This window comes from Gorilla gorilla, chromosome 12 (assembly GCF_029281585.2).
Source record: "Gorilla gorilla gorilla isolate KB3781 chromosome 12, NHGRI_mGorGor1-v2.1_pri, whole genome shotgun sequence".
NCBI classification, from domain to species: Eukaryota; Metazoa; Chordata; class Mammalia; order Primates; family Hominidae; genus Gorilla; species Gorilla gorilla.
Window position 1 is genome coordinate 102,662,962 of NC_073236.2, and position 13,779 is coordinate 102,676,740.

A 13,779-nucleotide genomic window follows, 5' to 3' on the forward strand; every position below is an offset into this window, starting at 1 on the left:
TCCCACACCCACAAAGCTGACAAATGGACACCCAGCACTGTCAGAGTTTTCTTGTCACCTGGAAATGCCACAAAAAGATGGCTCTGCCTCATGTCTACCTTCTAAACCTCCCGCCAGTGCTTTACATATAGGGGACTTAAGCTATGCCCAGGACCAGAGCTACAAGGAAAGTGTAGATTTTAGTTGTTGATACCCTGCAATGTGGGGTTGTTGGGGGATGGAGAAGGGAGGCTGGAGAGGATGCCTGCCTAGGTATAATTTTTTTTTTTTTTTTTGAATTGGAGTCCCACTCTGTCACCCAGGCTGGAGTGTAGTGGCATGATCTCAGCTCACTACAATCTCTGCCTCCCAGGTTCAAGCAATTCTCCCTGCCTCAGCCTCTGGAGTAGCTGGGATTACAGGTGCCTGCCACCACGCCCAGCTAATTTTTGTGTTTTTTAGTAGAGACGGGGTTTTGCCATGTTGGCCAGGCTGGTCCTGAACTCCTGACCTCAGGTGATCCGCCCGTCTCAGCCTCCCAAATTTCTGGGATTACAGGCATGAGCCACCGCGCCGGCCTAGGCATAATATTTAATGTATATTTGAGGTCTGTCTTTGGACCACCTTCCTCTCTTATCCCAGCTAAGATATTGAGAGTACAAACTCCTGGTTATAATTCTAACTCCGCTGCTTACTACCTGTGTTAATCCAAATTCTCTGTGCCTCAATACTCATTAGTCACTGTGCCAATGAACTCTGGAACTCTGTGTGACTCTGGGAGTGTGTCGCAGTCCAACAGGTGAGTAGAATTTCTATAAATCGAGGACTACTGGTGTTGGACTATGGTAGGAAGCTCCCTGGGGTACTGTAGGAAGCAGGTGGCTCTATTTAGCAGCAGGACTGGCCCACAGGTGCTTTTACAGCGGCTGGCAAGTGTCTGCTCCTGAATGAATGGATGGGTGGGAGCGGTGTGAAGATTACGCCCCCAGGCCTCTGATCCCCAGGCTTGTAAAGGTGAGGGGGCCGCGGTGTGGCAAGAGGGAAAGAGTGCTTTGGTGTTTACGGGCCCCGACTTGAACTGAATCCTGGCTCTGCCACTTACGAGCGGCAGGACCCCTGGGTGAGTTCATTTACTCAGTTTCCTCTATTGTAGAATGGAGCTGGTAAGACCCATCTTCCCAACCCCACCCCAAATGTTTGTGTTGAGAGTAAGTGGAACCCTTGATTCGAGAACCTAGTGCGGCCAGCGGACTAGGCCAGCGGAGAACCCTAGGAGCCCCGGGGGCGGGGGATGGGGGTGCGGGGTCCTGGCCGTGCAGGGGCTGCACGTGGGTGCCAAGCCCGCCCGCCGGTGCCAAGCCCGCCCGCCAGTGCCTCTCGCGCGCACTCTGGATCCAGCGCCAATTTACCCCAATCCCGTAGCAGACGAGGGCTTGTGCGAGAGGGGGCCGGGCGGCTGCAGGGAAGGCGGAGTCCAAGGGGAAAACGAAACTGAGAGCCAGCTCTCCCGAAGCCGCGGGTCTCCGGCCGGCGGCGGCGGCGGCGGCGGCGCAGGTGAGCAGGGCAGGGGGCAGCCGAGGGAGCGCGGGGAGCGGGGGCCGGGGGGCCACGTACGAGGGGCTGCAGGCCCAGCCGGGGCGGGACTCGCCAATCCTGCGTCCCCAGCTCAGGACGCGGACGCTGATCCGAAGCCCCTGGCCCCGGCTGGGTCAGCACTGGGAGAGCAGGCCCAGGTCCGCAGCCCGGGTGTGGGGCCCTCCCCAAATCCAGGGAAAGGATCGTGGAGCGGGGTGGGGACTGAAAGCCATTTCCTTCCCGTGAAGAATTTTTATCAGTGCAAGTAACAAATATTTCCCAGGCAGCAGTTGTGGGGCGGGGTCTAGTGGAAGACGAATAGGCCTAGTGGCTTGACACATGGAAAATACGGAGGCCTGAAATAGTCATAGACTGGCTGAACAATCTTTGGCTAAAAATCTCTTACATGGAGAGTTGCAGTGGTTTCCCAATTGCCTGGCCGCAGTTCCTGTTCCCACTCTGTATCCTCACCCCTGAACCTCCACCCCCTACCTCTTCTCCACACCTCAGCATCTGGAATGTTCCTTTAAGTAAGAACCAGACTCTCCCCTGCTCCGACATTCCCCGTAGCTTTCTTGTCTCATCAGAATCCTATAAACATTTATTAAGGCTCACAGGCAAGGCCCCTCGCACCCCCTACTCCGGCCACGCTGGCTTCCTTGCTGTTCCTGGTGCACAGCCAAGCATCCTCCAGCCTCTAGGCCTTTGCACTGCCTGTTTCTTCTGTCTGGAAAGCTTCTTCCCCAGATAACTGCATGGGGAAATCCCTCCCTTATCCTGCACTGCTTCCCATGCCAGCTTATCAGAGCAGCCTTCCTCAAACAACCTGCCTATACAAGAAACCCCGCTCTGCCTTTGCTGTTCCCCCTTCCACTACTTCGGTTGTCAACATAGTAGTTATCACCTGGTGACATTTTCTTTCTTTTCTTTTCTTTTTTCTTTTTTTTTTTTTTTTGAGACAGATTCTCACTCTGTCGCCAGGCTGGAATGCAGTGGCACGATCTGGGCTCACTGCAACCTCTGCCTCTCAGGTACAAGCGATTTTCCTGCCTCAGCCTCCCAAGTAGCTGGGACTACAGGTGCCCGCCAGCACAGCCAACTAATTTTTTTATTTTTAGTAGAGACAGGGTTTCACCGTGTTGGCCAGGCTGTATGTAGTCTGCTGGAAAGGAAGTGGAGGCATAGCCAAAATAATTTCTGGGCATTAGTAAGATGGACAAATATTATTTTTTAGTGATTATGATGGAGGTTTCTTCCAGATGAGTGAATAAGATGTAGAATCTGCTCCCCAAAGAGCTCACTAATTAGTTTAAAAAGCAGTCAGGGCTGTGATGAAGGTTGGGCAAGGTGGAGTGGCAAGCCCATACTACCTGACCCTCCAGCATCAAAGAAGGCTGTGTTGATCCTGATAGATGAGTGGATATTGGTGGGTATAGAGAGAATGCAGATATTGCACTATAAATGTAGAGAAAAGCAGGTGACAAGTCCTGGATGGGGTATCTGGAGATATTTTGGTACTCACTCATTCATTATTGAGCCTGGTCCCTTACCTGTAGTAATTCATGCTCTATTTTGGAAAATAGTTAAATAAGCAATTTTAATAAAGGGGATGAGCACTGTGGAAGAGCCTGTGAAGGAGTGTCTGGGATTTTGAGCTGAAATCTGTAGGAAGTAGAAATTGACCAGGCCAAGACAGCAGAAGGAATAGAGTCAAGGGCATTTTAGGAGGGAGCAGGTTGGACAGAGGCAGTTGGGAGTTCAGGAGAGAGTCCACGGTGGAAGCGTGCTTTTGAGAACCATCATTGTGTCCGTGGAATTTAAAGCCACAAACCTGGAGGTGATCACCAGGGGAGTGAGTCCAAGTAGAAAAGAGCAAGTCTAAGGACCGGGCCCAGTGATGCTAGAATATCTAGAAAAGGGGAAGTTAGAACCATAGAAAAGGTTAAAAAAAAAAAAAATAGAAGAAAGGAAGTTGGAGATGAACCAGGAAAGGAGACAGAAAAGGAGTAGCTTGTCAGAACAGAAGAAAACCAGGCCCAGGTGCCATGGCTCATGCCTGTAATCGCAGCACTTTGGGAGGCCAAGGTGGGTGGATCACCTGAGGTCAGGAGTTTGAGACCAGCCTGGCCAACATGGGGAAACCCCGTCTCTACTAAAAATGTAAAAAATTAGCCGGGCGTGGTGGTGGGCGCCTGTAATCCCAGCTACTCGGAATGCTGAGGCAGGAGAATCGCTTGAACCCGGGAGGCAGAGGTTGCAGCGAGCCGAGATGCCACCATCACACTCCAGCCTGGGCAACAAGAGCGAAACTCTGTCTCAAAAGAAGAAAACTAGGAGAGTGGGTGTCTTAAAAGTCCAAGCTAAGACAGGGAGAGGAGGGAGAAGAGGATGCGCAACCCCATCAAATGCTGGTTGTAGGTCAAGTAGAGAAGGACCAAGAACTGACTACTGGATTTAGTGATAGGGAAGCCATTGGTAACCTCGACAAAAACAATTTCAGTGGCTTGTGGAGACTGCATGATTGAATTGATGTTTTTTTGTTTGTTTTGTTTTTGTTTTTTTTTTTGAGACGGAGTTTCGCTCTTGTTGCCCAGGCTGGAGTGCAATGGCACGATCTCAGCTCACCGCAACCTCCACCTCCTGGGTTCAAGCGATTCTCCTTCCTCAGCATCCCGAGTAGCTGGGATTACAGGCATGTGCCACCACCCCGGCTAATTTTGTATTTTTAGTAGAGATGGGGTTTCTCCATGTTGGTCAGGCTGGTCTTGAAGTCCCGACCTCAGGTGATCTGCCCGCCTTGGCCTCCCAAAGTGCTGGGATTACAGGTGTGAGCCACCGCGCCTGGCCACTGAATTGATGTTTTAAAAAGATCATGATGTGGCTGTATTAAAAAAGAAAACAGATAATAACAAGTGATGGTGAGGATGTGGAGAAATTAGAACCCTCGTGCATTGCTGGTGGAAATGTAACATGGGTGTAACCACTGTGGAAAACAATTTGGTGATTCATCACAAAGTTAAACAGAATTATCATGTGATTCAATTCCACTTATATACCACAAATATTCAGAAGCAGGGACTTAAACAGATATATGTATACCAGTGTTCACAGCAGCATGATTCAAGATGGCCAAAAGGTTGAAATAACCAGTGTCCATTCATAAATGAATGCATGAACAAAATATGGTATATATACACAATGGAATATTATTCAGCCTTAAAAAGGAAAGGAATTCTGACATATACTACAACATAGATGAACCTTGAAGACATTATGCTAAGTGAAATAACCAGACACAAAAGGACAAATACTGTTTGATTCCACTTATATGAGGTACCTAGAACAGGCAAATTTACAGAGACAGAAAAGAGATTAGAAAATATAAAAAATTAACCAGGCATGGTGCCCACGCCTATGGTCCCAGCTACTCGGGAGGCTGAGGTGGGAGGATCGCTTGAGCCCAGAGTTCAAGGCTGCAGTAAGCTGTGATCACACCACTGCACTCCAGCCTGGGCAATAGAGCGAGACCCTGTCTCAAAAAAAAAAAAAAAAAAAAGAGATTAGCAGAGATTGAAAGGACTGGGAAATGGGGAGTTACTGTTTAATGGGTACACACTTTCTGTTTGGAAAGATTAAGAGTTGTGGATGTGGATGTGGTGGCGGCTATACAACATTGTGAATGTACTTAAAGGCAGGGAATTAATACATTGAAAAATAGTACATTTCATGTTATGTGTATTTTATCACAATTTTAAAACATAAAAAAAAAATCACAGTGGTTGCAGGGTAGAGAAGGAATTGAAGTAGCTGTTGGAACTGGTTCTGAGATTCTCACAGCAATCCAGGAATGAGGTGGTGTTGGCTTGAACTAGGATGGTAAGTGTAGACATCTTTGAGAAGTAGAAAGATTTTGGTGACAGGACTTAGTTATAGATTAGAAGGCAGGGAGAGGAAATGTCAAGGATGCCTCCCAGATTGATGGCTTTCAGACTTGGGTAAATGGTGGAGTCATTTCCTGTGAAAGGAAACTTCAAACCAGCTTGGGAGAAGATCATACATGCAGTACAGGATATTTTGAGTTTAAAGTTCGTTCAAGATGTTCAAGTGGAGAATTTGGATAGAGAGATCTGAAACTCAGAGCGGTTCATAAGGAATATGTAAACTTTAGAGGTAATGGCGTATAGATGATCACTGAAATCATGGACGTGAAAGAAATCACCTTAAGGAGAAAGTATAGAGTGAAGAGAAGAGGATTGTTGGGCCATGCCAGCATTTAGAGCTACAAAGATTAAGGTGTGTTAAAAAGAGTGGCCCGGCCAGGCGTGGTGGCCCACACCTGTAATCCCAGCACTTTGGGAGGCTGAGGCTGGTGGATCACTGGAGCTCAGGAGTTGGAGACCAGCCTGGCCAACACCGGGAAACCTCAAAAATACAAAAATTAGCTGGGCGTGGTGGTGGGCACCTGTAGTCCCACAGTCCCAGCTACTTGAGAGGCTGCGGCAGGAAAATTGCTTGAACCTGGGAGGCAGATGCTGCAGTGAGCTGAGATCATGTTACTGCACTCCAGCCTGGGCAACAGAGTGAGGCCCTGTCTCAAAAAACAAAAAACAGAAAGAGTGGCCCTGGAAGAAAGAAGATCAAAAGAGCTTTCCAAGAAGAATTAAGAGGTTTACAGGATCTGATTTCTGCCTTTATGGATTTACCGATTCTGGAAGTTTCGTATAAATGGGAATCATACAATATGTGTGAAATTTTATGTCTGGATTTTTCATTTTGCATAATGTTTTTGAGGTTTATCCATGTTTTTGTTGTTGTGGTTGTTGTTTTTTGAGATGGAGTCTCGCTCTGTCGCCCAGGCTGGAGTGCAGTGGCGCGATCTCAGCTCACTGCAAGCTCCGCCTGCCGGGTTCGTGCCATTCTCCTGCCTCAGCCTCGCGAGTAGCTGGGACTACAGGCGCCCACCACCGCGCCCGGCTAATTTTTTTGTATTTTTAGTGGAGACGAGGTTTCACCGTGGTCTCGATCTCCTGACCTCGTGATCCGCCCGCCTCGGCCTCCCAGAGTGTTGGGAGTACAGGCATGAGCCACGCGCCTGGCCTATCCATGTTGTAGCATGTATCAGTACTTCATTTTTTTTGTGACTGAATAATATTCCGCTGTGTAGATATATTTCACATTTTGTTCACCATTTATCCGTTGATGGACACTTGGTTTGTTTCCACCTTTTGGCTATTGTTAACAGTGCTGCTATGTACATTCCTGTCTAAGTCTTTGTTTGGAAACCTGTTTTCCAATTCTTTGAAATACTTAGGAATGGAATTGCTGGGTTTTATGATAATTCAAAGTTTACCTTCTAGAGGAACCCCAGCAACCGTATTGTTTTACATTCCTATCAGCAATGTTTGAGGGGTCCAGTTTTTCCATGTCCTCACCAACACTGATTTTTTATTATTTCCTGATTATTATTATTATTGCCATACTAGTGGGTGTGAAATTGTATTTAGTTGTGGTTTTGAATTCCATTTCTTTAATGACTCATGATGTTGAGTATCTTTTCATGTGCTTATTGTCCATTTACATATTTTCTTTGGAGAGATGTCTGTTCAAGCCCCTTTGCCTATTTTTTTAATTGGGTGGTTTGTCTTTTTGTTGTTGAGCTGTAAGAATTCTTTATATTTCTGGTTACTAGACCCTCATCAGATATATGATTTGTAAATATTCTATTCTGTAGATTGTCATTTTATTTTCTTCATAGTGTCCTTTGATACCCAAACGTTTTAAATTTTGATGAAGCCCAATTTATCTCTGTTTTCTTTTGTTGCTTGTGCTCTTGCTGTCATAGCTAAGATTTTATCACCAAATCCAAAGTCATGAAGATCTCCCCCGTATTTTCTTCTAAGAGTTTTATAGTTTTGGCTTGTACATTTATATTTTATATCCTCTAAATTTTGTTTATAATTTAAATCATTGCTATAGACTTGGTCCAGTGAGACCTATAAACAGAGGTCTTAATTTACTCAGTGGTTAAATTGTCCTAAAATTGATTTCTGCAAAATTCAGAGGGGAGATTTTTGGGATTTCATAGAGAAATCTATGTCCATACAGTTAAATCCTTCATGATTTCATACACTTCACTTTTTTAAAGTATTAAAACTTTTTTATTTGAAGAATACGTGGGGAGAAGAGAAATATATTTCAGCACTTAGATGTGTAGATTATTTCCAAAATAGTTTACCACTCAACTAGTCACTTCTGTGTAAATCAGTTTTCCCTGAAGCAAGCATTGTGTTGTTCCCGGCTACAAGTGGTCCTCATTTTGCATGGTACTGTGGGACCATAAAAATGGCCATGCAAAGCAATCTTAATAATCAATGGGGAAAATGATGATTGTTCCATGACCTTTAAAATTCTGCTAAAATATTAAAACTCTTAAGGTCAGTTATAAATGTAGAAAAAAATGCAAAAAAATTTAAAAATATTTAGTACACTGTAATTTAAAACATTAAAAATAGAATTAAAGTGTTTTATTTCATTGTGAAAACTAAGTAGTTTGAATAGGGATTGCCTTTTTTTCTGCCAAGTGACTTATGATACTGAGTAAGCATCTTTTCTATTCATGGCAAACTGTCATACTCCTTTTAAGTTTGGGTCAGCTTCCAGCCTTTTATTGCTTGTGCTTTCAATGTTGTGAAGTATTTCTGTATTCACATTAAATGCTCTTTAGTGTGAAGTTTTTTTGTTTTTTTTTTTTTACCGTCACTTCCTCTGGGACATATTTATCTTTATTGCAATCACTTTTCTTATTTGTGTTGATAAGTTTGCCTTCACTAAGCTCCTATGAATGCACAGCAGGAAGAACAACATTCCCATGATCAGTGACTTCTTCTACAAATCCATTTATGTTTGATTCAAATTTCACTTCCAGTGTTATCATTTTTCGTTGCTTTGTTGGACTTTCATCTTTGTTGGCCAGTTCTTTCGATTGTTCACTTCTATAAAATGTCAGGTGGAGGACAAAGAGACAGTGTAACTACGTGCTCTGCTGTGAGTGAACTGATTAACAGATGCGCAGGGACCAACCACTGGAAGAATTTGAAACAAGTAACACGACTGGTCACTGATCATGAAGCATATCTGTTATTTACATCGTGATTTGTAGACTGAAGAACTAGCAGAGAAGTTTGTACTTCCTGTAATTACTCAGAGTTATACTGTGCTACCTAAAATTTTAACCTAGGTTTAAACAACACCAGTTTCCTTACCAGTTTCCTTTCCTTCCTGGTAAGGAAACTGGTATTTAAACTAAATCTAGGTCACTGAAATTTGTGCCCATGGGAACCGTGCACATTGAGGACCTGCCTACACCCTACATGTTTATATTGGTCCAGGCAGGCTTAATGCTGACTACTGAGAAATAGGCTATCTGAATTTATATCAAATAGTGAATCTTAAAGCACCCAAGATGAAAAATTCGTGCACATTGAGGTGGTTTTAAAATCTTTGTCATTTGACAATCAAGCTTAAAATGTATCTTAGAGTAACAGAATTTTAGAAATAAAGACCTTTAAAGGCCCCATAGTTTGATACCACAGATTATCCAGCATGTTTATAATGAATTATTTCTCCTCCTTCAATTTCAGTTTGCTCATACTTTGTGACTTGCGGTCACAGTGGCATTCAGCTCCACACTTGGTAGAACCACAGGCACGACAAGCATAGAAACATCCTAAGCAATCTTCATCGAGGCATCGAGGTCCATCCCAATAAAAATCAGGAGACCCTGGCTATCATAGACCTTAGTCTTCGCTGGTATCACTTGTCTGTCTGAACCAGCGGTTGCATTTTTTTAAGCCTTCTTTTTTCTCTTTTACCAGTTTCTGGAGCAAATTCAGTTTGCCTTCCTGGATTTGTAAATTGTAATGACCTCAAAACTTTAGCAGTTCTTCCATCTGACTCAGGTTTGCTTCTCTGGCGGTCTTCAGAATCAACATCCACACTTCCGTGATTATCTGCGTGCATTTTGGACAAAGCTTCCAACCAGGTACAAGCTGTCTTCCGAATTTTGCACTCAGAAAAGTGGCATCATCTAAGTCAATTACATGCAAATTTTTGGGGGCTAGTTTTTTGTGTATGTTAAATGGGTCACAACACGACTTCTGTAAATCCTCAAATCTGTCAATATAAATTTTTATGTGATGAAAGCAAATTGTATTGTTCCTAGAAAGTGTCATTCCAGTTCTAAGTTGAAGTAAAAGCATGTCATTTGATGACAATTCTTGGAACATCTTAAAACCTGTGTGACAAGTATAGTAGGTTTTATGGCACTCATTTGTAGTACGAAGCTGGACTGCAACTATCGATCCATCATTCTTGATTCTAGCATATTTTCCTTGTTTTATTTTGTCTAGATATCTAGGTCACGGGCTGATCACCCTTAGCTTGAGCTCTCTTCCGCCTGGCTTCCGGCAGGATCCACGTCCACACAGGCACACTTGCCTGCCCGTTCATTTCCCAGCCTGTCCCCATGCTACCACTCCACTTCACTTATTATATATACTCTAAATCTTTTTCTTCTCAACATAAAACATTCTACAATCCTGCAGCCTTTTTACTTTTTTAAGCAGGTAGGCAAACATGTAGTTGATACTCAGTGGAAGCACAGAGCAGAGTTAAAGAGAAGGACCCCCTTTCACTGACCAGTTGAGTTTTTTTTCTTTCCTTTATTTTTTAAAACAATTTCAAAATTGAGATGGGGTTTCGCCATGTTGCCCAGGCTGGTCTCGAACTCCTGAGCTCAGGTGATCCGCCCGCCTTGGCTGGGATTATAGGCGTGAGCCACCACACCTGGCCAAGTTGAGTTTTTAAAGTAGAAAATTTTGGAGAAATTAACTTTATTGTGCAGTGAATGAGAAAGAAAGAACGGTTTTGAAAGAAAGTCTCTGCATTTATGTGAGACTGAGATGAGTCCTATAAAGGGGAGTCTCCCCAACCCCTCTGTCTCTTAAACTGCATTGGGAAACTCAGATTAAATATGTTCTGTGAGCATCACTCATTCAAATGTCTCTTCCATTGTAGGATACGGGAAGAAGAAATGGCTGGTGATCTTTCAGCAGGTTTCTTCATGGAGGAACTTAATACATACCGTCAGAAGCAGGGAGTAGTACTTAAATATCAAGAACTGCCTAATTCAGGACCTCCACATGATAGGAGGTAGGTTGCTATAAAAAATGATATGGCAGCCATAAAAAATGATGAGTTCATGTCCTTTGTAGGGACATGGATGAAGCTGGAAACCATTATTCTCAGCAAACTATCGCAAGGACAAAAAACCAAACACCGCATGTTCTCACTCATAGGTGAGAACTGAGCAATGAGAACACATGGACACAGGAAGGGGAACATCACACACCAGGGACTGTTGTGGGGTGGGGCGGGGGGGAGGGATAGCATTAGGAGATATACCTAATGCTAAATGATGAGTTAATGGGTGCAACACACCAACATGGCACAGGTATACATATGTAACAAACCTGCACGTTGTGCACATGTACCCTAAAACTTAAAGTATAATAATAATAAAATTAAAAAAAAAAAGAAAAAAAGATATGACCTTATAAATGTAAGCTGGGGGAATGGCAACTCTGGCACAACTTTGAGGTCAACACTTTTGTTTTGTGAGAGTGCTCTTGGCATAAAGTGGTAACCACGGTGGAGCCACAGATGACTCCAGAGAGAAAAGAGGGTAGAAACCTTTCCATGCTTCAACAAGACATGCTGCTTTACTGTTTGAGGTGACTGCTTAAATGCTATATTGAATGTAGGTTCAGACCCTCAAAAGTAGTCATAGGAGGTAGTGATGACTAGAGTACTTGTTTTTAGATAGTGCATGAGTTGTATAATATTTTATGAATATTCTCTTTGTAATCAGGTTTACATTTCGAGTTATAATAGATGAAAGAGAATTTCCAGAAGGTGAAGGTAGATCAAAGAAGGAAGCAAAAAATGCCGCAGCCAAATTAGCTGTTGAGATACTTAATAAGGAAAAGAAGGTGAGTGATTGCCATTTTTTCCTAGTAAATGGGAACTTGCAAATACATTTTCTATTTCTCTCTGTGAGAAAATACTTTCATACAGAGTAAAGCCATTCACACGTTCCCTTACATTCAAGAGTTTGGTTCAGTCATTCACCCTATCTTCATTTCTATGAAACCCTGAGTGAGAGCCACACCTAGGACACCATGGGCAAAGCTGGATAATAGTTATTTAGAGTGTCAGCAGCAGTTAAATACTCTAAAGTTGAACAAATATGGAAAGGTGAGAAGTATTCAGTGGGAAATGAGCTGACAGGTTCTGGGAGGAGTCCCCTCCACCTAAATGAGGAAGTACAGTAAAAAAGGAAAAAGAGATGAAAGTGATTGTAGGGAGAATAATGTACAGTGGTCACTCACTCTCTGTGGGGAATTGGTACCAGGACTCCCTGTGGATGCCAAAATTCACTGATGCTCAAGTCCTTTATATGAAATGGCATAGTATTTACATATAACCTATTTACATCTTCCCATATACAGTTATGCATTGCTTAACAAGGAGAATACATTGTGAGAAATGCACCTTTGGGCAATTTCCTCATTGGGCAAACATCATAGAGGTACTTACACAATCCTGAATGGTACAACCAGTACACACCTAGGCTGTGTAGTATAGCTTATTGCTCCTAGACTACAAACCTATACAGCATATTATTGTACTGAATACTGTAGCCAATTGTAACACAATGTTTAGTATTCATGTATCTAAACATATCTAAACACAGAAAAAGTACAGTAAAAATACAGTATAAAAGACAAAAGGCCGGGCTTGGTGGCTCACACCTGTAATCCTAGCACTTTGGGAAGCTGAGGCGGGTGGATCACCTGAGTTCAGGAGTTGAAAACCAGCCTGGCCAACAGGGTGAAACCCTGTCTCTACTAAAAATACAAAAAATTAGCTGGGCGTGGTGGTGGACGCCTGTAATCCCAGCTACTTGGGAGGCTGAGGTAGGAGAATTGCTTGAACCCGGGAGAAGGAGGTTGCAGTGAGCTGAGGTTGTGCCACTGCACTCCAGCCTGGGGATCCTATCTCAAAAAAAAAAAAAAAAAAAAAGACAAGCAAAAGTACACCCATATAAGGCATATACCATGCATAAATAGAGCTTGCAGGACTGGAAGTTGCCCTGAGTTTGTCAGCAAGTGGGTGGTGAGTGAATGTGAAGGCCTAGGGCATTATTGTTTACCACTGTAGACTTTATAAACACTGTATACATAAGCGACATTCATTTTATTTAAATTTTTTTTCTTCAATAATAAATTAACCTTAGCTTACTATAACTCTTTTACTTTATAAACTTCTTATTTTTAACATTTTCACTCTTTCCAAATAACACTTAGCTTAAAACACAAACGCGGCCAGGCGCGGTGGCTCATGCCTGTAATCCTGGCACTTTGGGAGGCCAAGGCAGGCAGATCACCTGAGGTCAGGAGTTTAAGATCAGCCTGGCCAACACGGTGAAACCCTGTCTCTACTGAAAATACAAAAATTAGCCGGGCATGGTGGTGGGCACCTATAATCCCGGCTACTTGGGAGGCTGAGGCAGGAGAATTGCTTGAACTCAGGAAGCGGAGGTTGCAGTGAGCCGAGATCGTGCCACTACATTCCAGCCTGGGCGACAAGGCAAGACTCTGTCTCAAAAAAAAAAAAAAAAAAAAACCCCACAAAACCACAAACAAACACATAGTATGGCTGTACAAAAATATTTTGTTTCTTTACATGTTTATTCTATAAGCTTTTTTCTATTTTTAAAATTTTAAACTTTTTTTTTTTAACTTTTAAACTTTGTTGTAAAAAGTTAAATCATGGTTGGGCATAGCGGTTCATGCCTGGGATGTCGAGGAGCCATGATTGTGCCACTGTACTCCAGCCTGGGTGACAGAGTGAGACCCTGTCTCAAAACAAAACAAAACAAAACAAAACAAAGGCTGGGTGTGGTGGTTCATGCCTGTAGTCCCAGCACTTTGGTAGGTCAAGGCAGGTGGATCACTTGAATTTGGGAGTTTGAGATTAGCCTAGGCAACATGGTGAAACCCTGTCTATACTAAAAACACAAAACATTAGCCGGGCTTGGTGGCATGTGCCTGTAGTTCCAGCTACTCAGGAGGCTAGGCAGGAGGATCACGTGCCTGAGAGGTC

The 13,779-nt window shown here is 43.5% G+C and overlaps 1 protein-coding gene and 1 pseudogene across 4 annotated transcripts in view; one reads left to right on the forward strand and one right to left on the reverse strand.

Annotated features, from left to right (window-relative positions):
- The first annotated feature begins 1,107 nt into the window (after positions 1–1,107).
- EIF2AK2 (eukaryotic translation initiation factor 2 alpha kinase 2) overlaps positions 1,108–13,779 on the forward strand; it is a 52,720-nt gene continuing 40,048 nt past the window's right edge. The window contains exons 1-4 of one of the 4 annotated variants that reach the window (XM_063695442.1): positions 1,108–1,533; positions 9,513–9,595; positions 10,630–10,764; positions 11,483–11,603. In XM_063695442.1, the coding sequence (XP_063551512.1) occupies positions 10,646–10,764; positions 11,483–11,603 (240 nt within the window). In that variant the 5' untranslated portion in view covers positions 1,108–1,533; positions 9,513–9,595; positions 10,630–10,645. 4 annotated transcript variants of the gene reach the window in all.
- On the reverse strand, positions 9,148–10,080 carry LOC109025635 (ARL14 effector protein-like; annotated as a pseudogene).